Raw genomic sequence first — 23,237 nt, 5'->3', positions numbered from 1 at the left:
AATCTATACAGACACATACACACCCACACACAAACAAACAAAAACCACATAATAAAAAAACTCATTATTAAAATTAGACGTTACATTTATGAAAGAATGAAAGAGACAAAAATACAAAATTGAAGAAACAGCAAATGCAATTAAATACAAAACAAATAAACATACAAATTGTATTTGAATAAATCGAGGCACTATTGAAAGCATATTTCGACACACTTCGACACTCAAGTTTTACGTATGGTTTCAAAATTTTTGCGCCCTCTGTGGCCCCTACATCATCCACACTTACACCGACATCGACGCAGCCCCCCACCCACAAGGGGGAGTGACGCGACTCGACTCGACTGTGTGGGTTTTTCGTTCTAGGGCGCGTTCGAGCAACGGGAAGATTGAGTTCTGTTCGGGGTCCCCAACCAAGGGAGCCTCGGAGAGGCTTCTTTTGTTTCGTTTCAGCATTTAGCTCTAAGCCATGACTAATCTTAAGTATTTATGTCAGTATTAAACGAGGGTTTACATTTTGTTGAGCAAATCGAATAATAACGATAAACCCAATTCATTTGTAAATTGTATAAACAAACTCGAGAATCGAAATATGGACAAGAATAAACTTTTAATGTTACATATACTCGTACGTATATCAATTAGTGAGGGCAGGCCAGCGCCTACCCAAGATACAATATATACATGCAATAATACCAAGTTCTGAAAATATAACGACTGATATTTGACAAAGCAGTGCGCAGAGTTGGTCAATCAGAGTATGTACTCGTACTTATATGCCGCCAATACGATTCGACCCTCAACATACCCAACCAACCACCTACAAACACCCACTTTCCCCTAATAAAACCGACACAGACACCCACTGACCCAATTCCCACAGCGAGAGGCATTTGAGGGCTTTAAGCTTAAGTTGCGTACAACAGTTGAATTGAATATACAGAGGAATCAAACATATGCCGCTGAATACAATACCGATACCAATTTGATACCGATACCAATACCACAGACAATGAATATTGAAGAATCAAGCGTTTTTGTAAATACTTATTATATACCTACATAAACACATACCTATGTATCTGCATTAGATCTGAAAAAGCGAACATCAAGAATAAAATCAACAAGCAACCAGTAGTAGTGAAAGGCAGACAACAGAACCACTCAAAAAGGAAGAGAAGAAGAAGAATATAAAGCATTTTTGAACGATGAAATAAATTATTGTAATTACGTAAAAGAGAAAACCATATTCAAGCTTGTGCATCCCTCTATTGGCATTTCTCAGATGGCAATAAAAAGTTTGTTTCAATTGGGCAGGCGGATGGAAAAGAACCCCCTGTGGGTGTGAGGAAAAGACCCCCTAACTGGTATGTGTAGGGGTCGTTTGGGTAGGGACCGCTCATGGGTACATAATTCATTGATTCTGTCTTTACTCTCTCCTGGTGCACATGTGCGACCGATGATGATTCTCATTCCTCTCATTTCCCTGGATTGCATACAGAGGGTTGACAATACTGGTTATCAAACCCTTTCCACATGCGGTGGCGGTGATATATGCAAGGGAAACAAATTTCCGCTGTTTCCGTGTAACAGATATTTTTGGTGCCAGCCTTAGATGTACATATGTAAGGCGAGGCCTTATTTCGGACTTCACGTACATAAATCTATTACGTTATCTGCGATTATTGCAAAATTGTTAGCAGCCAATATTACGAGCTCTTGATAACTTACCTAGGATGTATTTGCGAATCCGACTTTCAAATTCTTGAGGCGTAGGAGAATGTGTTGGCTGAGAACGCATTGTGCAGAAAAAATGTTCCAGATGGTCCAGCGACAACCGGCTAGTTATCACGTATTCCATGTCATACTTTTCTGCCACATAACATCTCAAAAAATCTAGCGACGAATTGCTAATCAAAATGCCCTCTTGGAAGGGCCAACGCTCTTCTTTCGACCCAGGTTTAATAGGGGTGGCCATCCAAGCCGACATTTGCTGTAGAACACTACACAGCATCCAGCTTGAGGTGGGTAATTTTGAGTTGAAGAGATCGAACCAGCTTTCCACCATCGTAATAAACTCTGCTGTTTCCTCGCCATTACCCACATGTAGGCCAAGTTCTAAGCAGCGCGTGATTACAACAGCAGTGGAGTTGGACAGAAGCTGTGTGGCCAATTCAATATTCTTTCTTTCTGAGCCGCTGACAATCAGGTGCTCCCGTGCCACCTTCCAAGTTAATGAAAGATCCGAATGAGAAAAATGATCCAGCGTTTCCTCAATGGCTTTGGCACCAATTACTTTCTCGCCCCACATAAGTCCACAGTCGAGAAAGTGATATCTTAAGTCCTTTATGAGGTGGGGCACATCTGCAAACACGAAAACGTTCATATCTGATTGAACTGGATGCGGGAACCACGACTTCTCTAAAAGAAAAAAGGGAAACATCAGTACAAGTGTCTCACAAACCTTTCTTTTGGAATCTTACCAGGAGAGATCTTAAGCTCTGACCAGAGCTTACAGTTTTTTGGTCCCACGTCACACACCAATGCCACTACAGTGTATCCTGCTGTGTATATCTTTCGGATGAGGACATTTATCATTTCTGCGGTCATGGACGTATTGTAATCAAAGTAGATTGGTTGCTTCCATGATTTTTTCAGGCCCTGTACCATCGCCACTTGGACATAGTTTTCTGGTGGCGGAACAGATCTTTCTGTCGACGTCGATTCGCGATCTGAAGCAACTTTCATCTTGTCAAAAGAGAGGACGCAAAGTTTATCCTTATCATCTATGTCCACAGAATTGGACAGAAGGTTGAGCACAAAATCCATTGTACCAGGCTGAATTTTTACTGTTTGCGAATAGTTTCTTAAAGTGCGCTCGTGGGGGAAAGGAAATCCCTTCTTGCAGAGGTGGCGATATGCTCGAGGTCCCACTGTGTGGAGGCAAACGGCGTAGGCAATGTCTTCCGGATTCCAACAGACTCGCTTGCCATCGTTCCGAAGCTGCCTGAGTTGCGAAGTCGTGAATAGTTTATCGAGGGACTTCATCATTGTATGCATTTGATGTACCTCCTGAGTGAGTCGTTTGTTTTCCCGCTGCAATTCTGTCACTTGCAATTTCAACCGTAAATTTTCTAGCATGATGCCGGATTCTATGACTTCTTTCCTACAAATTAGTGGATTTTTTAATGGTAAACCAGTTATTCCCAGTACTTACTCTGTCTGAGAACTGAAATCTGTAGCATTGGATGCCGAAGAAGAGTTTACGTGCTCCGTGAATATGCCAACAAATTTTTCTGGAATGGCTTTGGCATTCAACCGGACACGTTTATTGCCGTTGTCACTCTCACTGGGATAATGAAAGTCACTGTCTTTGAAATGCTTTTCGCAGATCCTTGATGAATCAGATAGTACAACTCCAAGAGATTGTGTCCATTGTTTACGTTTGGTTTCATTTTTTGGCAATTTAAAAATTTTTTTGTTCGTCTTGGTTCGACAGATCCCGCAGTAGCCTGACATTTTTCGGTAGTCTAAAAAATGAACAAGAATGAAAATCTTAAGATACAACCGAATATCACAATCAAAGTGGTGTATTTATATGTTAGAAGGAAAGTCAACCAACGTCCCGTGGTGTTAAGAATTTGCAAACTAACTATCTCTGCTTTCCAGTTGCACAGGGACCATTGCAGGCGGCAGATTATCGATTGTTTACTAGATAACATCATATAATTGTTAAGTCCTTGCTTTCCGAACCTAGTACGAGTCGTCTTACCTGAACACCTCCGATGATGGTAAAACTCGGAACACTTCCGAACAAGGATGTTTCAGTAGACTAAGTCATTGATACCATCACATATTGCACCGCTTCGATGGCAGCTATATAAATAGTTCGCCCGATTTGAATGCACTTTAGCTAAGCTATGAATAAACATGGAGCTACCGAAAGTTATGTTTTGATCGAATTTGTTTGGAAACAATGTTTTGGGCTCGCGCCCGAAAACTACACAGCTGTTCGATTGAATTATCGGTGTCGTCTACCAACACTAATTTATCGGTGCATCTCTCTTAAGTGTAGATTTTCAGTGAAGTCTAGTGCAATACCTTCGGGTAAGCGGGATAGATAGCGCATACATTGTATGTATGTATGTAAATATGGTGAGAATTCACTTGTGACACTTTTCATGACTAAACTCATGACTCAGCTGACGCCGACGTCGGCAGAACCAAGTGAAAACGAGGGGGAACGTTGTGAGTTGCTGCGGACACCGCAACTCTACAGTTATACCCGATACTAAGTCAGTATGGCTCTCCTCCGGCAGACGCCGCTAATATTAAACGACACGACAAAGAGTACGTGCGAGAGAGACAGAAAATCAGTCTGAACGTGACGTCACGCGCTGCGTAGCCACTGCAAATTGATTTGTTTCCTTTGGCTATCAAAATGATCTGATCTGATCCAGATTCAGCAATCTGATAGATATGGTCGGTATCTATGATTCTGCGTTTTTAGTTTTCTCAAATCTGCAATATTGTGGATGCAACAGATTTCGTCCTTTGTGTGGGCGGAAGGGGGTGGGGCGAAATTTTGAGATAAAGGTTTTATAGTGAGATCTAACAGAAGTGCGGATACCAAATTTGGTTACTCTAGCTTTAATAGTCTCTGAGATTTGTGAATATCCCCAGATTTGCATCCTTTGCGGGGGCGGAAGGGGGAGTGGCGAAATTTTGAAACAAACTCGTCTCGGTCCGATATATTAGGAGTGTGGATACCAAATTTGGTTGGTCTAGCTTTTATAGTCTCTGAGATCTAGGCGCTAATGTTTTACTCTAAGCAAAGCCGCCTATGCTACGTGTGTGTTAGAGAGAGACAGGGCGAGAATAAATGAAATTGTTTTCTTGATGCTGGCTATAATAATAATACGATCTAATTCAGATTCTGCAGTCTATAAGATATGTTCATTCTCTACGATTCTGCGTTTTTGGTTTTATCGTATCTTGAAAATTGTGGATGCCACAGATTTTCGCCCTTTGTGGGGGCGGAAGTGGGCGGGGCAAAGTTTTGAAATATTTTTGGAGCAGTGACATATCACAGAAGTCTGGATCCAAAACATCGTTGCTCTAGCTCTTATAGTCTTTGAGCATTAGGCGCTGAAGGGGACGGACAGACGGACAGACGGACGGACGGACAGACGGACGGACGGACAGACAGACATGGCTCAATCGACTCGGCTATTGATGCTGATCAAGAATATATATACTTTATGGGGTCGGAAACGATTCCTTCTGGACGTTACACACATCCACTTTTACCACAAATCTAATATACCCCAATACTCATTTTGAGTATCGGGTATAAAAATGCACAATATTGTTGACACTTGTAAGGAGGAAAGGTCAGCTTTGTTTATGTTTCGTGTTTTAATAATTAATTACAATTGTTCTTTGCAGGTTAGTGCTTAAATTGTTTAAACTAAAGTGAAATCAGGGCACGTTCTAGAGGGTAAACTATCCGGGAAATAAATTGAACGTACCAAAATGTCAGATCTGAAAGTAAAGAATATATTTTTAGGCGAGACCAGGCGATGGCTGAAGAAGAACCGCCTTTTAAAATCGGATGCATAAAGTTTGAAGCAGAGGATGGTAAGTAAAACTTGCGTATTAATGTATATAATATGTATGAGAAATTTTAATCTTATTTTTACAGAATTCCAGCAGGCGGACCCATTAATATCGCGTAAGTGTAAGCATTTTTTAAGTGTAACTGCGCTATTGATAGAAATATATTTGTATTACAGACTCGACTGAAGAACGGATTATCAATGTTCTTAAAGGTAGGTAATCATACATATTTTATAGCTTGAAATTCGTATTCCTTACTAATATATTTATGTAGAAATTTCCGAAGAGAATAAAGAACTACGCGATCAAGTTGAGGTCCTGTCTAAAAAGCTCGATGTGATGGCAGACAAGCTGGCGGAGGCCACTGCTTTAATGAAGAACCATGTTCCAAATGAGACTGATGATATAAAATTCCCATTAAAATCAGTGATGGAGCTGGAGAGCCTCGACTCCATAATAACAACTACGGAGCTGTCGGATATGTATGTAAGTGGTAATCAAAAAAGAAAGGAATCTAGCTTTGATAACTCCCTGAAGTCATTTTATATGTAAGTCCGATCCGTACGGTTTCTAAGCTTGATCTTGTGTGGGTAAAAAATTAGAATATTGTAAAAGTTGTATGTATGTATATTTCTTTTCACCTGAGCGACTTATATATTCACAGATCAGAAAGATATGGAGCTTAATTGCAAATGGGCCATTATCAAAAAGTATAAAAAACGTGATGGACGAGGGACTGATTTTTGTTTTTAATTTGGACGGAACAGCGGGCAAGATGGCCCTAAAGGGATATAACAGGTTTTACAGTGTCTTGGAAAGTAAGTCTAAGCTAACGCACAAAAAGGATTTATAACTTAATCCATATTTTTAAATTCAGTGGCGACGCGGATGAAGAGCCCCGGCGACTGCCCCAAAAAGGCTCTACGAAAAGCAATACAAAATGTTAAAAATAATAGTATAAAAAAAAATTCTAGAGCCAGAAAGGTACACAAATTAAATTAAAACTAAAATAAAATAAAAGTATTTTTTCAAAAAATTGGGATGATATAAAATTCATATTAAATTCAGTGATGGAGCTGGAGAACCTCGACTCCATAATAGCAACTACGGAGCTGTCGGAGCTGATGTCACTGATAAGCACGCCATTCTTGAACCATGAGAAGTAGGACTGAGGTCGCCAGGTAGATATGATTCCTGATACTTACTGCAGATGTACATAGATCGATCTCTCGCCAAACCATTCGCTTTGAGAGTGGAAAAACTAAGCGCGGCTGTCTCCACAGCCATTCCAGAGAAATCGGCTCTAGATGCCATTACATTTTGCAGAAAAGATTTCGTAGAATCTGAATAATACCAGGATCATTTACTGTTGAAGTTGCCAGTGGAAATCTTTGCAGTCGTATCTTGTACAGCTACACCATAAATGGTTCTCAATAAAAACAGAACGAAAATGCAAACCTTTGAAGAACGAGAAAAATCGTTTATTGCTAAAGTCATGATGGCAACCTGGTTACTTTCAGTATGTACAGATATTCGCCGGGAATGCGTCGTTCCATGAACTTAACAGCCTTAAAACGCAGACTATCCAATCGTTTGATAATTTCGTTCGGTTTGTTCTCCCGCAGCAGCAGCAAATAGAGGACGCCAAGCGGCGAGAGAATGTCATCGAGTTGCTGTATTAGAGTGTCGGTAACACGACGGCCATCCTTGCCGCCGGCCCACGAGTAAACTAGATTGCGCTCCGTCGAAAGGTTGCTTTCTCCTGCCGACCCAGGCCCGAACATCTGACACTGCAACTCATCGTCGCTGGTCACAACGTAGGGAGGATTGAAAAGCAGCACGTCCACTAAACGCTTGCGAAGAACATCGGCCAAATTGCAGTTTACGCTGTCAACGCGTCCTCCATTGTGCCTTGCAGTGCGTCTGGTGGCGTCACAGGCCTTCGGATTTATGTCCGTGGCCAGGCAAAGGGAGGTGTTGGCGAGCTGCTTGGATAGGGCAGTAATGATGATCCCCGAGCCTGATCCAATCTCAACGCAAAGACGTGGCTGCAACCCATTCAAGAACGGCAAATCGGCTTCCAAGGCGTCGAGCAGCAAAAACGAATCTTCGGCCGGCTCGTAGACGTGCTCGTAGTCCTGCGAGGTAAGATGGTCGAAGTGTGGCGTTTCCATGTCTTGCCTACGATATGTTGGTACTAAGCGCCGAGTCTAGAAGGGCCTGACGCCTCCGCTGCTCCTTCTCTATGAGCTTGTGCAGCCCCGTCAGCCGCTCTTGGCTCGTGCTCAGCACGTTGCTGATGATGGTCACCTTGTGCTTCACGTTGAGCAGCTCCTTCACCTTGTCTGCGAATTCGGGAATTTGATGCTGGGCTTTCTCGATGTCCCGCAGTTGGGCGGCGAGGGCGGCCAGCTGGCCACGCAGCTCCGTTTGCAGTTGTATGGTGGAAGCAACGCGTTCGTCCAACTTCTCGATGGTGGGCTTAAAGAGGTTGGTGATGCCCTCGGCCAAGATGTCGCGGGTGGGATTGGTGCAGAAGTTTTCTGTGTTCTCGTCCAAAGATGTTACAGTGCTATCAGAGTCTTTGTCCATGGCAAAATCTAATCGAGTTAAACAGGAAAGTCTTGCACTGGGGACAGATCTGGTGCAGTGTTGCAAAACGTCAAAGGCCTCTTGGAGGATTGAAATAAACACGAAAAAGAATCAAATATTCAATAGCAGTCAAATACATTAGCTAATATCAACAGTAACATATTTTGTTATCATCTTGTAAATAAAATTCAATCTCGATACAGAAAATAGTAACACTAGACCAGTCAGAGCTTAGACTAAACTAGAACAGACAGGACTCATGCACATCTCTAGCCAGCGATGTCGTTTCGATATATGGGTGCATCCCAGCCATCCATCGCTAATAAACTATAATAATAGCAAAATATCACCGATTACAACAGCCGGTGAAATGGATACATACTCAGTGGACGTAGTATATCAAGCCATCAGTGCACTCTTTCAAGGCAATAACCCCAAGGAGCAGGAGAAGGCCAACAAATGGCTGCAGGAGTTCCAGAAGTCGGTGAGTGTCGGGCTGAGCCCCGATAGTGCCCGTGTCCAATGCGTTTAATTGATCTGGTATTTCCCTGTGAAGATATACTCGTGGACGATTGCGGACGAGTTGCTGCACCAGAAGCGGGATCTGCATGCCAACTACTTCGCGGCCCAGACGATGCGGAACAAGATACAGAACTCCTTCAGTGAGTTGCCTCCGCACACACACGAGTCCCTGCGGGACTCGCTGATCACCCACATCGGACAGATCGACGCGCAGACGGACATTGTAATTGTGACGCAGCTGAGTCTGGCTGTGGCCGACCTGGCCCTACTGATGGCCTCCTGGCAGGAGCCGATAAACGATCTACTAACGACACTGGCCCCGCATCCGGCGGCCATATGGCCACTCTTGGAGGTACTCAAGGTGCTGCCCGAGGAGATCGACTCACGCTATCTGCGCCTGGGCGCCAACCGCCGGGAGGAGGTCCACAAACAGCTAGATGCCAGTGCAGAGTGTGTTTTAAAGTTTTTGTGCATGTGCCTGCAACGAGACGACCTAGACCAGCAGCGCGTATGGAACGCAGCTCTGCGGACCTACAGTGCCTGGATGGTGATTCACGTCTTCCCCTTCTCCCACATCTGCAATAACACTCTAACCCAGCTTGCCTTTCGACTGCTCAACCAGCCCGAGACGGCTGGCAAGCTCCACGACAATGCCACGGAGTGCGTTTGTGCCCTGCTCTCCTGCATGACCACGCGCCATGATAGGGACAACGCAAACGACGCGCCCGTGGAGGCTCAAGTCTTCAGTGCCGTGTGCATGTTGGAGACCCCCTATCACCTGAGTGTGGCGCACGAGGACACGGACAAAACTATTAACTTCTGTCGCATCTTCACTTCACTCTGCGATGCCTTCTTCTATAAGATGCTGTCGGACCAGCAGACGCCGCACTACTCCATGAAAGGCTTAGATCTGGTGCTGCTATGTGTCGGACATTTCGACTACGAGGTGGCGGAGATCACCTTTCATTTGTGGTACAAGCTTAGCGAGGACCTTTTTCAGCGCTACGATGACAAGTTGACTGCGAAATTCAGGCCGCACATCGAGCGACTGATCAGCGCTCTCTACCGTCACTCGCAGATGGAAAGTGACCACGAAGGGCTCATCGAAGAGAACAATAATTTCTATGTGAGCTTAAAGAAACATTCCTTATTCGCTTATACTGTTCAAATATCAATGACTATTTCTCTTCTCTTCCAGGACTTTCGGCGGAAGGTTTCAGACCTGATCAAGGATGTGGCTTTTATAGTTGGTTCAGGAGCGTGCTTCAAGCAAATGTTTATGATCCTCCAAGCACCAGAAACGACTTGGGAGTCCACCGAAGCGGCGCTTTTCGTCATGCTGAATGTGGCCAAAAACATATTACCGTAAATTTTAACTCTCTTTAAACTCGTATTGTGTCCAGCTATCATTTGATAAACTTCCATTGCAGAGACGAGAACGATGTAATACCCAAGGTGGTGGAAGCAATCCTTAATATGTCGGAACAAACGCATATAGCAGTGCGTTACACAGCCATTCTCCTGATTGGAGAGCTTTGCGACTGGATTGAGAATCATTCGGAATCTCTGGAGGCAGTACTCAACTTTTTACTTTACGCGTTGCAGCAGAAGAATGGCTTGGCACCAGCGGCGGCTATAGCTTTGACCTCGATCTGTACTGCCTGCAGGCATAAGATGGTGTGCCACATCAGTGGCTTGGTGGAGATTGCTCGCAGCTTGGACAGCTTTCAGATCAACAACGATGTGGCCATTGGACTGCTTAAGGGTATTTCATTGATCTTGACGCAGCTGACGCGGGAACAGCTTCAATCTGCACTGAGAGAGATTGTGGGCTTTCAGCTGCAGCCGCTCGCACAGCTGCTGGAGTCCAGCACCGGAAGCGTGCAGAAGGGAGAGCGTGAGGATCCAGTGTATTGGATAGACAGAGCCTGTGCCATCATACGGCATACAAACCCCGATGTCCCTGACAATGTGGAGCACCCGACGGTGGCCATACTCAACGACGCCTGGCCGCTGATATCGCAGGTGATGAACAAGTTTCAAAATGACTTGCGCATCATGGAGAGAACCTGTCGGCTAATCCGCTATGGCATCAGGATGGTCAGAAAGCAGGCTATGCAGCTGGTGGAGCCGCTAATCAAGCAAATGGTTGTCCTCTATGCTGTACAACACCACAGCTGTTTCCTTTACGTAGGCTCCATACTAGTCGACGAGTTTGCCAAGTCGAGTGAGTGCATTACCGGCTTGTTGGAGATGCTACAGGCTTTCATCGAGCCCACCTTTGGTCTGCTGCAGATGGAGAATGGACTACGCAATAATCCCGATACTGTAGACGACTTCTTCCGTCTGGCCTCGCGCTACCTCGACTGCTGTCCGCTGCAGCTCATACAAAGCAGTCTTATCACCCCGATCTTCCAGTGTGCCCTGATCGCCTGCTCCCTGGACCACCGCGAGGCGAACTCCTCAGTGATGAAGTTTTTCATCAATCTACTCATCTGGGGACGCACCACGCACAGCAGGCATGCGGAGTGTCGACCCCTGGTCGTTGATCTGGCCAACCAACACGGGGGCGCCCTGGTCATGAACCTCATCCAGGCTTCCGTCTTCCAGCTGCATTCGTACATGCTGGCCGATGTCGCCGAGGTGCTCAATGAGCTGAAACAGGTGGTCACCAACGAGCAGATGCAGCCGTTCCTGGCCAACGCCCTGGAAGCTTTACCCAAGAAGAACAGTGGTGGCTATGTGACGGTCACGCAACAGCAATTGGATGAGTTCAGCAACACGGTCCTGAGGTGAGTCCACTTCCATTGATTCTCCAAACCAGTCCTAAAATATATTCTCTCAAAGGGCGGACACCACAAAGGCCATCTCCCAGGCGCTGAAAACATTTACGCGACTTTTTCGTTGAAACGAACCCAGAAACGAATCCAAAATGGGATCCGGGCTGTAGGAAAGCAATGGCAATGATGGTAATGAAGTGTACATTTCAAATGATGTATGTATATTAGGATGGGCGGTAGCGCAGTGCCAACTGCTGCAAACAATTTGTTGAAAACGCACTTACCCTTCTATCTTTATTATAGTTGAATCAATTATTTGACGTCTTAAGTTATAATTTATAAACTTTTAAAACAAAATTTGATAATTCTGAGTGCGGTCACGAGATCCTCACAACCCCTAGAATTAAGCATATTACTAATTAGTGCACTCTTAGAATTAAAGTTCTGCCCCCAATGACTCTAAAACTCTAAAAACAAAGAAAAACCAACCGTAAAATACAAACCAAGCAAAGTTCAATGACAAAACGGTTGAGTATGGTATTTATTCACAATTCATTAAGGCTAGGCCAACGGCACAAACAAATAAATAATTATGGGAGCTGTGCGTTAAATGACATACATAGATATGATATTGTAATCGTTCGTATGAACGAACGCGATATTCTGATACGAGGCCACCAGACTGGAAATGTCTCCTTCTACGGGTCACAAACATTTGGACGCCATTACAATTCCGATCTAGTGGTTAAACGGACTTGAAGCTCACACAACTCCTCTTGGGACAAAACAACAAAGATGGATGCACAAATACATATGTACGTATATAAGACATTGACGTGCGAAAACTACGTTTTAACGAATCATTTTACGCTTAATACTAATTGCACAAGTTGCCTAATTGCACTTTTCGCTTAGCAGATACGCTACGGAATGCCGATCATAATTTGGGCATAATCTAGTGGAGATTTAAATGGTTTCGGTTCGCGGATCGATCTTGTGTATAGCCTGCATGAGGCTGGCGGTTTGAGCCGTGTTGATGCCCTGCTTGGACATGTCCGTTAGCCGGTCGGTGATGGGTTTTTGGTCCTGCCCGCGCTGCCACCTGCAACGAGAAGTACAGTTTAGAGTGGGGCATATGATTTCGCAGCTTCTGGCACTTACCACAGATGAGCACAGGTGTGGAGCAGGGGAATATAGAGCGGCAGTAGATCAATATCGCTTACAGTCTCAAAGCGACCCAGGGCCAATAGAGCCCAGCGCTCGGCGGAGTGGTGGGGCACTGGAGAAGACGTGCAGGCTGCCACCAGGCGGCAGAGTATCAGAAGTACTGGGCGTGCGCGATTCATGTAGATCTTGTTCAGCAGACGAAAACAGTTCTCGAGTATGGGAATGGCGTTCTCGTGGCGACGCTCGTCCAAGAACTGGCATGCACGGGACAGCTCGTCGTTCTGCAGAAAGTGCAGAAAGTCGTCCGAATCGCGCAGTTTGGAGTGGCTGGCCACGAACGTAAGGAACTGCTCAAAGGCAGCGCTGCGTTCACCAATCAACTCGGACTTAAAGTTGCCCATGAGCACTTTGTTGGGGAAGTACATGTTCGCCATCTCAGCGGGGTGCTGGCGTTTCAGGCAAAGATACAGCTCACGAAAATCCGTATAGCGACGCTCGATCTTTGCTGGCTGGGCGTCTTCTTCGGTGCCGTCTTGGCGCACGGTGACCTCGTAGACCACATAACGCTTGATTTTCACATCCTCCCCGTCTGGGGGCATGATGTGGGCGAGCAGAATGTCAAACCGCAGCACAGTTCCTTCGCTGGGTGGCTCATACGTGGTGGACGATGTGGGGCGCTCCCAGAAACCTGCGGAAAACTTCATTTGTCAGACCGGACCCACTGCTTAGTGTGCACCAATTAGCGTCAAACCTTTTTGAAGTGTCCTATCTGTTACTTGCGACGGAATGTCTAGGGCCGCCGCCTCTATGGCTGGGCTGTCGAGCTCATCGGGACCAGGCCCCTCGAACGAGGGTTCATGGGGGAGAAGACGTTTCGCCATCACAGCATGCACTGAAGAAAGAAATCAAAGGTGAGCTCTCGTCTGCTACAGTTGTCTGCCAATTGCAGTTTTGCTTACTCTCAGAAATGGGAACAGAAGAGTATTGCCCGCAGCTGTGCTGGTGCGAATCGCTTCTGGTTATGGAATATTACTTAGACTGCATAGTGTGTGCGGGAGAATGCAGCTGTGATGATTGACTCAATATTGCAATGACTAATCCCGCCCCAAACAAAATGCTGGCAGAGAGCGGAGCGGAAAGTGGGCCGCCTTTGTCTTAGTGCCAGAGAAACGCTCATAGTCGACTACGAACGCACTCTAGGGCGTGGGAGGTTTGGTCAGAATGAGCTTAGGTCAGATCTTCTGTTTATGAAGCGCACCGAATGAGCTGCATATATTTGCAGGCATTACCTAATGATACATCATCATCAATCATCAAGCAATCGTTTTTTAGGACTATTCCTGAACATAATTCATCTAAAGTCGTATCAACCGAAATTGTGTAGGGTATTACAGGCAGTCAAGTCCGGCAACCTCGGACGCAGTCTAGCCCTCTGGCAACGATTGGGAATAGTCTGTCTCTGCTTCCTCTTGCTGCCAAAAACGAAAACACCAGAAAAGATGACTCTGCCCGAGTTCTTCGGCTGCACTTTTATTGCATTTGGTCCTCCATTCGCGCTGTTCGTCTTCACCATCGCCAATGATCCGGTGCGCATCATCATACTTATTGCAGCGGCATTTTTCTGGCTGCTGTCCCTGTTGCTCTCGTCGCTGCTGTGGTTTGCCATGATTCCGCTGCGCGATGTCCTGGCATTCGGGGTGTTCTTCTCGGTGGTCTTTCAGGAATGCTTCCGGTATATCATTTATCGCATTTTACGCAGCACGGAACAGGGCTTGCAAGCCGTGGCCGAGGACACCAGAGTGACGGACAACAAGCATATTCTGTCGTATGTCTCCGGCCTAGGATTCGGAATCATATCCGGAATGTTTGCGCTGGTCAATGTTCTGGCTGATATGGTGAGTATGACTGAGGTTTGCCCAAGAGACGGTGGCTTTAGTTTGCTAATGAACCTATATTTGAACAGAGCGGACCCGGAACCATGGGCCTCCAGAGTGGCACTGAGTTATTCTTTGTCACCTCAGCAGCTCAGGCACTGTCCATCATACTGCTGCACACCTTCTGGAGCGTGATCTTTTTCAACGCCTGCGACACGAACAACTATCTGCACATTGCCTACGTAGTGGGCAGCCATCTGTTCGTATCTCTCCTGACCCTCCTCAATGCCAGTGAGTTATACACGGCTACTTTGCTGACCAACTATATAATCACCATTCTCACGGGACTTCTGGCATTCCGAGTGGCGGGCGGAACCTCGCGCAGTTTCAAGAAATTCGTAACATGCCAATGAACAAAATTTTAGTATTAACCACTTAGATGTTAGTGTCTGGATATTTATAATTGAACAATAATCGCTTTGCCCGACTTTTGAATAAACTAAAAACTAGATGAGAGAATTTATAGAGTGTGCAGAGATCTACTGGCTATAGTCCATTTTGCGAACATTGATTCCGTAGTCGGCCAGCGCTGGTTGCAGATCTTCCATGGTCAATGTAAACTTGCGATCCTTGGCCTGTAAGGGACGGATATGTTTTAACTCAGTTCGTTAGAAAATTTCATCCGTTACCTTTGATCCGCCAGGTGTGTTGGTGGTTTGCAAATGCGTACGCGCTTTGGAGTGCTGTAGAGCATCGTCCATGATCTCCGACATGTATTTCTGAGCTGCAATGCTAATGAGACGCACAATCCGTTTGTCGTCCGCCTGGAATCCACCTAAATTCAAATAATGCGCTGTCACGGCATCGGGAATCAACGGCGTGTAGTCTTCCAGCTGCAACATGAAGTCGCTGAGATGGGCCGCGGTAGTAAGGCGGTCGCGGTCTGCGCTTCCTCCACCAGCAGCCATGCCTGCTCCGCCCTGTCCAGCTGAGGAGGCTCCTTGGTTTGAAGGGCCCGTCAGGCCGTAGATTATACCAAAATTGGATCCGACCATTATCAAGAAAAATATGTAAGAACAACACAAAACAACAGTGTGACTGACTCAATAGAAATATACCGAAACATACTGTCTCATTTAAAAAATATACCGTAAATATACTGACGAATTCGAGTTCTATTATTCATATTCCCCGTTTTCTTTGTTCCGTCGAATATTACCAGCTATATAGAATATTTAGCCATGCCCACATAATTTTATACGATTCATGAATAATTTTTCTACTTAATTGGCTTACTTTAAATAATTGCTTTTATTGCAGTTCTAGCTAGCAAGTATATCTATGCCGAATATCAAGATCGAAGAATGTCAACGCAGTCACGGATGGTGGCGCTGCGGGTGTCGTTGTTTCACTCGTTTCTTCCACTCGGTTGTTCCAGCAGCAGCTGTTTTTGTTACACACAAAAAATATCAACTTAACTATGGCTTCAGATGGAGAGGATGTGAATCTAACACCTACAGAGTCCCTGGCAACCGACACGGAGGATGAGGAGCACCCGTTAAGCCCTCAGCAGCACTCTGATCAGGAAACGGATGAGGAAGACTTGGAAGTGGAGGAGGCGCCAGCCTCGTCCGAAGATGCTGATGTGGATGAGCTTCTCCGACAGCTAGAGGATTACACTCCTACGCTACCCGACGCCCTAACGGTCAACATACTCAAATCTGTACGTATTGAATGAAGGGTGCACTATACTATTTCTTGACCCTATTTTTGTGACTGCAGGCTGGGTTCTCAAAGGTGGACCCAGAGATTGTGCGTTTGGTGTCTGTATCGGCGCAAAAGTTCATATCGGATATCGCCAATGATGCACTGCAGCACTGCAAGACCCGCACCACCAACATTCAGCACTCCAGTGGACACAGCTCCAGCAAGGACAAGAAGAACCCCAAGGATCGCAAATACACATTGGCCATGGAAGATTTGGTTCCAGCTCTGGCTGACCACGGCATAACCATGCGGAAGCCCCAATACTTTGTTTAGTTTATTGTTCAAGCAATAAGACGTACAAATACATACATACTTTTGGCAAATGGTGCAGGCGAATGGCTTGTCCGTGGAATGACGTTTCATATGCCGCTCCAGACTGGTGTTGTTGGCAAACACATTGAAGCACACGATGCAGGTGAACATGGGGCCACCGATGTGGATCTTCCCATGGCGTGTCAGGTCCTGCGACGTGGTGAAACCCTGTCCGCACACCTGACACATGAACGGCTTGCGTTCGCTGTGGTAGCGACGGTGCACGATCAGCTGATACCGAAACTGGAACATCTTGCCAAAAATGTCGCACACATGGGTCCCCGTCGCAATGGGCGTCCCGTCTGGGGCCAGCGCCACGGTCGACTGCCCGTCCACGCCATGAATGCCGCCCTCCATTTTAGGCATAAGCAACTCACCCGCCGTGGTTGTGGTGCCCCCGCTACCGCTGTTGCCGCTGCCACTGCTCGCCGTCGAACTGGTCGTGGTCACCGTAGCGCTGCCCTGCTGGCCGCCGGAGCTCGTCGCCACCGGCAGGCCGTTGCCTCCCGCCGCCGAGGCGGCCGCCGCTGCTGCTGCAGCAGCATTCGCTGATGCCATTACAGCCGCCACAGCGGCATTATTGGTGGATGCTGCAGCCGCTGCTGCCGCTGCACTCACGGCATGCGTCTGCGGTGGCAGGGGTGGTGGCGGCGGCAGTTGCCCGCCATGCGCCGCCGCCAGCTGATGATTGACCACATCGCCGTGGATCTTTCCAAAGACCTCGTGGTATGTAAACAGCTGGGAGATATCCTTCAATGTTAACCTTGTACATTTCTATGCCGTGCGGCGGTTTGCCATCCTCTTTGTTCTCAGATTTAGGCAAGGGCGGCGGTCCGCCGAGGGTGATGGTGGTTCCACCAGTGGTCACGACCGGGGCTACAACTGATGGCACCGAGCTGGCAGCGCTCACGTGCTGCATGCTTGTCCGGGACTCCGATGTTGAAAATCCTTCTCTTTGCTCCTCCTCCGTGTGGTATATTTTGTATTAAACAGTGTGTTCTTATAGTTGTGGATGGGACGGTGCTACTGGTTCTTGAATCTTTCTTGAATTGAGTTCTGTTGTTGTTGTTGCCTCCACCTCGGGTAGTGGCAGCGGTAGGTACAGTCATTCCCTAACAAAGTTTGATAATACATCATTTTGTTTTTTCGCCCCCATCCGCCAGACATTCCATCCAATCCAGCTGGCTCTGCTCCCAGCGCACCGGCTGCGGCAGCTGCTGCCAATATGCCGTATCCAGGCGAATGCTTTTCATTTGCAGATTGTCAGTATAGCCCCCCGCTATCCACAAGGACCACCACCTGGGCACTATGGCACCTATCCTGGCAGTTATGCTTCCCAACAGCAAGGCGGCTATCCCAACCAGAAGCCACCAGGATGGTAAACCGCATCCCACCCGTATTTATACCCACACTGTGGTTTAACCAAGGCCTCTTCGTTGAGTTCCGGATCGTAGAGAAGCGGCGATTGGTGGTCATGGCATTTAATGCTCTGTGTTTTGTTTCTGTTCCGGCTTTCGTTCGTTTGCTTACAATTGTATCATACATGTTGATGGCTTCTTGGATTTTAATCTCATATATGCAACAAAAATATCACGTATATAGTCTCCGAAAGAACTCTCGTTTCATGCCCGCAATGGTGCGTGGGGCACACATACTGCTGATGAGCAGTTCCAATGTGGAGCTGATCGGCAAACTCTCAGTAGCAGTTCTCGTCTCTGTTTGCAGCCGCTTCGAGTTGAACTCCAGCAAGAGCTTGTATTCCTCCTTGGGCATCACCTCCAGGTGCCGAACGGTGAGACGCACTCTAGCAAGGAGCTCCCTAAATTTGGATTGAGTCAAGTAATCGGTTTCCCACAGCTTCCGTTTGTGCTCCTCGCTCTCGGCATTCTGTACGGCCTGCTGGAACTGGGCAAACAGTTCGCTGGGCGTCGAGGATATGTCCTCCAGTTGATTGGGATTCAGTAGATACTGCTTCGTCTGTTCACTTTCGCCCTTGACAAAGCTCTCGACAATGTGGTTGACCAGAAACTCGTCCAGGGCCAGGTCCATGTCGTCCTTGAGAGGCACCCAGTAGTTGAGACTGAGCGATGTCTCCGTCGCCTCCACATAGTGCCACCAGTGACGGGGCACGATGATCGCTATACTCCAGCAAGCGCGGCAGCTTATCCCGCGCAGGGGCATAGAAGTTGTCCAGACAGTACACGCTAGACTCCCCGCAGCCAAAAGAGATATGTAGACCTTGCAATGAGTACCTGCCACTAACTAAGGGGCACTGCACAGGCAAAAAAGCAGCCAGAATACGCATTGCCATTGCCGGGGGACCATATCCCCTCACATTGAACTATGAAAATATCCTCCACAAAGGTGCGAGAGCCGGCACAGCAGCACTGGCCCATGTTGAAGAAGAGGCCGAAATGGGCTGTCTCCACGGCGTAGTCCGGTCCGTGTCCGAGAGGATAATGTTGGGCGACTTGCCGCCCAACTCCAGGGTCGGATGCCAGTTGGATGAGCCACATTGACTGCTCAGCTGGCTTTAGGAAGATTGCCGGTGTTGCCGGTAGCCAATGTGGGTCTTCTCTGTGGTCGGACTGTTGCTCCGGGTGGTCTGGGGGGGCCACAAAAGCGCCAACGGGCGCCGCTGGCCGTCCACGGGAAAATCTCCCCCCCCCACAAATCCAATTGAGATGGCACTGCTTCGATAGTCGCGACAGCTGATCGCTGGTGGTGGCAGTTTCTCAATATCGATTACGTTATTGATTAAAAAATTAATACCGATGGTTTTATATCGATGGTTTACACCGATGATTATAAATCTATCGATATATCGATATATCGAGCAAATGCACAAAAATCCCTAGTGCGTTTGTAATTGCGACCAGTTGGCAGTCCGCATTGCACAAAAAATCCCTAGTGCGTTGGTAATTGCCACCAGTTGGCAGTCCGCCTTTTGATGAATTTTGTTCGTGTTTTAAGTTGCAGTTCTCGGTCTTTTGCTACAACTTTCGCTAGAATGGCGAGCGAGGTAGATAAGGCGCAAACGGCTGCTCCAAGCGAAGACACAATTTTTGGCAAGATTTTACGAAAGGAGATACCATGCAACTTTATCCACGAGGATGACAAGGTAAGTTTGGGGACAAAGTTCAGACCTATTCCTATTCCTATTAACATACACATGTACGTTCCTAGTGCGTGGCTTTCCATGATGTGGCTCCCCAGGCTCCCACTCATTTTCTTGTGATTCCAAGAAAACCAATTGCCCAGCTCTCCCTGGCGGAAGATGGCGATGGCGAACTGCTTGGTCACCTCATGCTCGTGGGCCGCAAGGTGGCCAAAGAACTCGGCCTGGAGAAGGGCTACCGCGTGGTCATCAACAATGGCCAACATGGAGCGCAGTCTGTGTACCATTTGCACTTGCATTTCCTCGGCGGTCGTCAATTGCAGTGGCCCCCTGGCTAAGAACCTCTCCCCATAGGCGATAAAATCTTCCAAATATATATATATATATTATGGCATACATATTTGACGTAAAGTATTCATTTGGTATTCATCTTAAAGTCGACGGCCCTATTCAAGAATTGGCACACTTTTCCGTAGTTGCGGGTTTTTTCAGCCATTAAGTCTGGATTCAGGCAATTAAGGAATATCTCCTCAGCCCCCAATTGATGAGCAATGGTTCCACAGCGTCGTAGTGGGCGCGTGCGCAGCGTATCCAACATGGTGCCCACGACTAGGATGGGCACATGATGACGGTCTAATATACGTTTGCGTTTTTTGTGCCGGTGCTGGCTTATCTCGATTAGTGGGCCGTATATCCAGTCGTGCAAATGATCCTGGGATTCCATGTCCTTCATATTATAAACCAAGACGATTCCGTCCATATTCTTGTACAAGGGATGTCTGTCCACTCGACTCTTGCTGACTGAGCTGTTCTTATCGTAGAACTCTACGAAATATATCACACTAGAAGCTGGTGGCGGTTCTCTGGGGAACATCCATTGGTTTGAGCGCTCCGAAGAGGAGGGCGACGTCCACTCTGGAGTGAGTGGCAGATGTCCCATGATGGGGTACTCGTGCAGACGCGCTTGGACGGTCCATTCTCTGTTGGCAACGGTTCTGGAGGAGCGTGTTGGCGTGATCGCGCTGCTAGCCAGTAAGTTGGTCAAACATGACTTTCCAACTCCTACAGATTTGTTTAACTGTTAAGCTGCTGTTATATGTATCTCAATTCATCGACTCTCACCTGGGTCACCCAGTATTAAAATGCGGACTGTACGCACTTCTGCCTCAAGCCGTTGCAATTCCTGCTCACAATTCTGGAATCGTGTCATTGTAGTCCAGTTTTATTTTTGTTTTAGCACGAGCTGTAATTGTGTCGTGAATGTATGGATCTGAAGTGCCGACCAGGAATTAAATAGTGCCCTGACCTACTTCGATTTCACTTAGCCAATGCATTTCTCAAAATGACACTTCACTGAATACTGCTCAGAGCCTGAATACTTATGAACGTACATATGCACATTCCCGAACGAAAGGGATTCCACTGGGATGCTAATGGAACGGAAGGAAGCTCACTTCAAACAAAATGAAACACATTAAAATAAATTCCAGAGGAAATTATTTATGAAACAAAAAAGGGAACAATTAGGAAAACATTTTTGATATATGCACTTTCAAATCATCTACGAGTTAGGGTCCTGTTTCGTACAAGTACACACAGACCACTGTTTAGTTCTTTAGTGGAATACCATACTAAAATCGCTCGAGGCGTCGCCGTTCGTGTGACTTCGAATCTCATTACTATAATATACGATATGCGAAGGGCTCTACTTATCAAAGACACATATTCCGGGTAGCACACAGACGGCTTCTAATAAGTCTTATTTATCATCGTCAGCATAAGCCGCATAGATAATAAGGATGTGTACGTGAGCTGTGGTTTTCCATCACAAGATTTGTCGATAAGAGGAGCGAAGAGGTATAGTAATCCTAATCCCATAACTAAATGTATTAGGTTTACCAAAGTATTGATTTGATAAGCCAAAAATGAAGCTGTAATATATTTCCCGAAGATTTTGTTGGCTTAATTTTCTCGCTCTATGACCGATTCCTTTGGCTTAATCCTATGCACTGACTCCCAGAATGGGGGGCCCAATATACAGCTGTCCAGTGCGACGCGTTGTATAGCTAATGTGTCAGCAAAAAAGGCTGCAAGATCGGGAATGTAACCAGATACGATACCGAAGAGCTGAGAAAAGCTGGTGAAACGAAGTGGAATTAAAGGCCACTGTTAATAGTTTTCAAACATTTGTTTATTGTTTATAAACATTCCTCGTTTCATTTCACATATGTTAGTTCTTGAGTTTCGTGTGTGTGGGTTACATTGGTATTTGCAATGGATCGTGACACGGCGCGACTGCTGGAACCGTGTGTGATCGATCAGTCGATCTGCCGCTTACCGCTTACCCTATATAGGAGTGTGTGTATCTATATGGGGGGTGTGTCTGGGGGGGGCGTGTTGGCCTGTGTTAAATTCATTTGCCTTTGAAATAAAATGATATACTTGTCTTGCAATACAGTTGCATTATCGTATGTTTATATATGCAGTTTATTCAGTTTAATATTCATTCGTTCGACGCTTCCCGCAAAGCCTCAATTCAAGATTCGTTTGTATTAGCATTTAAAACATACATACATACATTACTATCATATATGGTTTCGCACGCATATGGTTTTGTTTTTGTTTTTGTTTTTATTTTTGTTTAGCCATATAGTAAATATAATTTATTTAAAATTCAAAAACATCTATAAACAGTTTATCATAAACAACAAAACTCCGGAAAGAGTCATAAAATGATATCCGCGAGTGGTATGGTGCTGAGTGAGTGTAGGTATTGTAGATTCTGAACTGAGAGATGGCTACTCCATCGCTACTCCCAGATGGAGTATGGATGCCGTTCGTATGCATGTATATTGTTTATTTATGTAATTATTTATATATCGTATGGTATCTTCATACTATGCGGTGTTCTTGATGGTTATGTATAAATGTCTAGGGTACTTCCCAGCTCGCCTAGGATACCGGGCATACCGGGCATACCTGGCATATAAAATGATTCTGCTCCTGGGATCGTACTCGAGTTGTATGTATGTATATGTATGTATACTCGTATATGCATATAATGCGCACGCTATGTGGCCAGATTAACTCATATCAACATCAAACATTGTCCTATATTTTAGGTGGCTTGTACCTTTAACGCATATTTCTATATCTTGTATTTGTCGCTATTCATTTCTCTACACAGACACCGACTGTCCAGAACCTCTCGATCGTGCGCCCTACACACATACATATACACATATGTATACGCATGCATAACACTATAGTGAATACCCTTTGTGATGACATCGATCTCTTCGATCTTCCAATCAAGATTTGTTTCAGGTTTCCGCCGTTTCAAATCTCGCACTGCTATACCGGTAGATCGGTTGTTCGGATGCTCTTCTCTGGTTTCTAAATGCATTTATGCCTGATTTATCGATAGAAATTACATACATACATATCTATAAAATAAAGATACATACATACATGGACTGCTACATT

General features: G+C 46.0%; 11 protein-coding genes across 14 annotated transcripts; 5 read left to right on the top strand and 6 right to left on the bottom strand.

The window, feature by feature from the left end:
- The first annotated feature begins 5,343 nt into the window (after positions 1 to 5,343).
- Positions 5,344 to 6,646, top strand: LOC26532989 (uncharacterized). Of its 4 annotated transcripts, none has more exons than XM_033380474.1 (7): positions 5,344 to 5,393; positions 5,570 to 5,640; positions 5,705 to 5,734; positions 5,796 to 5,831; positions 5,894 to 6,105; positions 6,284 to 6,437; positions 6,497 to 6,646. In XM_033380474.1, exons 1-7 carry the CDS (start codon positions 5,359 to 5,361, stop codon positions 6,619 to 6,621), a joined length of 663 nt encoding a protein of 220 aa, XP_033236365.1. In that variant the 5' UTR covers positions 5,344 to 5,358; the 3' UTR covers positions 6,622 to 6,646. The 4 variants fall into 4 exon arrangements, with proteins under 4 accessions (XP_033236365.1, XP_033236366.1, XP_033236367.1 ...); XM_033380475.1 differs by having other exon boundaries at positions 5,349 to 5,393; positions 5,449 to 5,640; XM_033380476.1 differs by having other exon boundaries at positions 5,352 to 5,380; positions 5,449 to 5,640.
- Positions 6,647 to 7,074: 428 nt separating this feature from the next.
- Positions 7,075 to 7,822, bottom strand: HemK2 (HemK methyltransferase 2). Its single transcript, XM_002133044.3, has one exon. The coding sequence runs from the start codon at positions 7,791 to 7,793 to the stop codon at positions 7,113 to 7,115; it is 681 nt and encodes a 226-aa protein (XP_002133080.1). The 5' UTR covers positions 7,794 to 7,822; the 3' UTR covers positions 7,075 to 7,112.
- Positions 7,780 to 8,289, bottom strand: Snapin (SNAP associated protein). The gene has a single exon (XM_033380478.1). It carries the CDS (start codon positions 8,209 to 8,211, stop codon positions 7,801 to 7,803), a length of 411 nt encoding a protein of 136 aa, XP_033236369.1. The 5' UTR covers positions 8,212 to 8,289; the 3' UTR covers positions 7,780 to 7,800.
- Positions 8,290 to 8,354: 65 nt separating this feature from the next.
- Tnpo-SR (transportin 3) lies at positions 8,355 to 12,038 on the top strand. Its single transcript, XM_001355962.4, has 5 exons — positions 8,355 to 8,695; positions 8,768 to 9,859; positions 9,932 to 10,098; positions 10,164 to 11,525; positions 11,581 to 12,038. The coding sequence occupies exons 1-5, from the start codon at positions 8,471 to 8,473 to the stop codon at positions 11,639 to 11,641; spliced, it is 2,907 nt and encodes a 968-aa protein (XP_001355998.2). The 5' UTR covers positions 8,355 to 8,470; the 3' UTR covers positions 11,642 to 12,038.
- Positions 12,026 to 13,852, bottom strand: Snx21 (Sorting nexin 21). The gene is made up of 4 exons (XM_001355963.4): positions 13,640 to 13,852; positions 13,432 to 13,572; positions 12,675 to 13,368; positions 12,026 to 12,615 (listed from the first exon to the last, which is right to left on the bottom strand). Coding segments are annotated over exons 1-4 (972 nt in total). The 5' UTR covers positions 13,641 to 13,852; the 3' UTR covers positions 12,026 to 12,479.
- A 299-nt stretch (positions 13,853 to 14,151) lies between these two features.
- Positions 14,152 to 15,073, top strand: aph-1 (gamma-secretase subunit Aph-1). The gene is made up of 2 exons (XM_001355964.4): positions 14,152 to 14,575; positions 14,644 to 15,073. Exons 1-2 carry the CDS (start codon positions 14,180 to 14,182, stop codon positions 14,965 to 14,967), a joined length of 720 nt encoding a protein of 239 aa, XP_001356000.1. The 5' UTR covers positions 14,152 to 14,179; the 3' UTR covers positions 14,968 to 15,073.
- On the bottom strand, positions 14,997 to 15,667 carry Taf10b (TBP-associated factor 10b). Its single transcript, XM_001355965.4, has 2 exons — positions 15,244 to 15,667; positions 14,997 to 15,189 (listed from the first exon to the last, which is right to left on the bottom strand). The coding sequence occupies exons 1-2, from the start codon at positions 15,607 to 15,609 to the stop codon at positions 15,094 to 15,096; spliced, it is 462 nt and encodes a 153-aa protein (XP_001356001.1). The 5' UTR covers positions 15,610 to 15,667; the 3' UTR covers positions 14,997 to 15,093.
- Positions 15,668 to 15,939: 272 nt separating this feature from the next.
- On the top strand, positions 15,940 to 16,649 carry Taf10 (TBP-associated factor 10). The gene is made up of 2 exons (XM_002133045.3): positions 15,940 to 16,277; positions 16,337 to 16,649. The coding sequence occupies exons 1-2, from the start codon at positions 16,035 to 16,037 to the stop codon at positions 16,592 to 16,594; spliced, it is 501 nt and encodes a 166-aa protein (XP_002133081.2). The 5' UTR covers positions 15,940 to 16,034; the 3' UTR covers positions 16,595 to 16,649.
- A 1,574-nt stretch (positions 16,650 to 18,223) lies between these two features.
- Positions 18,224 to 19,149, bottom strand: LOC6902542 (aldehyde dehydrogenase family 1 member A3-like). Its single transcript, XM_002133047.3, has 2 exons — positions 18,969 to 19,149; positions 18,224 to 18,771 (listed from the first exon to the last, which is right to left on the bottom strand). Exons 1-2 carry the CDS (start codon positions 19,147 to 19,149, stop codon positions 18,224 to 18,226), a joined length of 729 nt encoding a protein of 242 aa, XP_002133083.3.
- Positions 19,150 to 19,553: 404 nt separating this feature from the next.
- Positions 19,554 to 20,151, top strand: HINT1 (histidine triad nucleotide binding protein 1). Its single transcript, XM_001355966.4, has 2 exons — positions 19,554 to 19,754; positions 19,820 to 20,151. The coding sequence occupies exons 1-2, from the start codon at positions 19,584 to 19,586 to the stop codon at positions 20,087 to 20,089; spliced, it is 441 nt and encodes a 146-aa protein (XP_001356002.3). The 5' UTR covers positions 19,554 to 19,583; the 3' UTR covers positions 20,090 to 20,151.
- LOC4816774 (rab-like protein 3) lies at positions 20,115 to 21,824 on the bottom strand. The gene is made up of 3 exons (XM_001355967.4): positions 21,651 to 21,824; positions 20,874 to 20,994; positions 20,115 to 20,813 (listed from the first exon to the last, which is right to left on the bottom strand). The coding sequence occupies exons 2-3, from the start codon at positions 20,959 to 20,961 to the stop codon at positions 20,167 to 20,169; spliced, it is 735 nt and encodes a 244-aa protein (XP_001356003.3). The 5' UTR covers positions 20,962 to 20,994; positions 21,651 to 21,824; the 3' UTR covers positions 20,115 to 20,166.
- Positions 21,825 to 23,237: the final 1,413 nt, after the last annotated feature.

Source organism: Drosophila pseudoobscura, chromosome 4 (genome assembly GCF_009870125.1).
Source record: "Drosophila pseudoobscura strain MV-25-SWS-2005 chromosome 4, UCI_Dpse_MV25, whole genome shotgun sequence".
Lineage (NCBI taxonomy): Eukaryota > Metazoa > Arthropoda > Insecta > Diptera > Drosophilidae > Drosophila > Drosophila pseudoobscura.
Note: the sequence above shows the minus strand (reverse complement) of the source record. Positions and strands in the feature narration are given on the sequence as shown.

Bases quoted from the DNA above. Each gene is read 5' to 3' on its own strand.
- Snx21 (XM_001355963.4), bottom strand. The intron at 13,369-13,431 runs GTTTGACGCTAA...AGTTTTCCGCAG, and splicing joins AGATAGGACACTTCAAAAAG to GTTTCTGGGAGCGCCCCACA. The intron at 12,616-12,674 runs GTAAGTGCCAGA...TTCTCGTTGCAG, and splicing joins CACACCTGTGCTCATCTGTG to GTGGCAGCGCGGGCAGGACC.
- Taf10b (XM_001355965.4), bottom strand. From the start codon at position 15,609: ATGGTCGGATCCAATTTTGGTATAATCTACGGCCTGACGGGCCCTTCA. The intron at 15,190-15,243 runs GTAACGGATGAA...CGTCCCTTACAG, and splicing joins ACACACCTGGCGGATCAAAG to GCCAAGGATCGCAAGTTTAC.
- aph-1 (XM_001355964.4), top strand. From the start codon at position 14,180: ATGACTCTGCCCGAGTTCTTCGGCTGCACTTTTATTGCATTTGGTCCT. The intron at 14,576-14,643 runs GTGAGTATGACT...ATATTTGAACAG, and splicing joins TCAATGTTCTGGCTGATATG to AGCGGACCCGGAACCATGGG.
- Taf10 (XM_002133045.3), top strand. From the start codon at position 16,035: ATGGCTTCAGATGGAGAGGATGTGAATCTAACACCTACAGAGTCCCTG. The intron at 16,278-16,336 runs GTACGTATTGAA...TTGTGACTGCAG, and splicing joins CGGTCAACATACTCAAATCT to GCTGGGTTCTCAAAGGTGGA.
- LOC4816774 (XM_001355967.4), bottom strand. From the start codon at position 20,961: ATGACACGATTCCAGAATTGTGAGCAGGAATTGCAACGGCTTGAGGCA. The intron at 20,814-20,873 runs GTGAGAGTCGAT...ACAAATCTGTAG, and splicing joins TTTAATACTGGGTGACCCAG to GAGTTGGAAAGTCATGTTTG.
- LOC6902542 (XM_002133047.3), bottom strand. From the start codon at position 19,149: ATGTGGCTCATCCAACTGGCATCCGACCCTGGAGTTGGGCGGCAAGTC. The intron at 18,772-18,968 runs GTGAGGGGATAT...GCTGGAGTATAG, and splicing joins GGATATTTTCATAGTTCAAT to CGATCATCGTGCCCCGTCAC.
- Snapin (XM_033380478.1), bottom strand. From the start codon at position 8,211: ATGGACAAAGACTCTGATAGCACTGTAACATCTTTGGACGAGAACACA.
- Tnpo-SR (XM_001355962.4), top strand. From the start codon at position 8,471: ATGCACATCTCTAGCCAGCGATGTCGTTTCGATATATGGGTGCATCCC. The intron at 9,860-9,931 runs GTGAGCTTAAAG...CTTCTCTTCCAG, and splicing joins AAGAGAACAATAATTTCTAT to GACTTTCGGCGGAAGGTTTC. The intron at 11,526-11,580 runs GTGAGTCCACTT...ATTCTCTCAAAG, and splicing joins TTCAGCAACACGGTCCTGAG to GGCGGACACCACAAAGGCCA.
- HemK2 (XM_002133044.3), bottom strand. From the start codon at position 7,793: ATGGAAACGCCACACTTCGACCATCTTACCTCGCAGGACTACGAGCAC.
- HINT1 (XM_001355966.4), top strand. From the start codon at position 19,584: ATGAATTTTGTTCGTGTTTTAAGTTGCAGTTCTCGGTCTTTTGCTACA. The intron at 19,755-19,819 runs GTAAGTTTGGGG...GTACGTTCCTAG, and splicing joins TTATCCACGAGGATGACAAG to TGCGTGGCTTTCCATGATGT.
- LOC26532989 (XM_033380474.1), top strand. From the start codon at position 5,359: ATGCACAATATTGTTGACACTTGTAAGGAGGAAAG. The intron at 5,735-5,795 runs GTAAGTGTAAGC...TTTGTATTACAG, and splicing joins GGCGGACCCATTAATATCGC to ACTCGACTGAAGAACGGATT. The intron at 6,106-6,283 runs GTAAGTGGTAAT...ATATATTCACAG, and splicing joins CGGAGCTGTCGGATATGTAT to ATCAGAAAGATATGGAGCTT.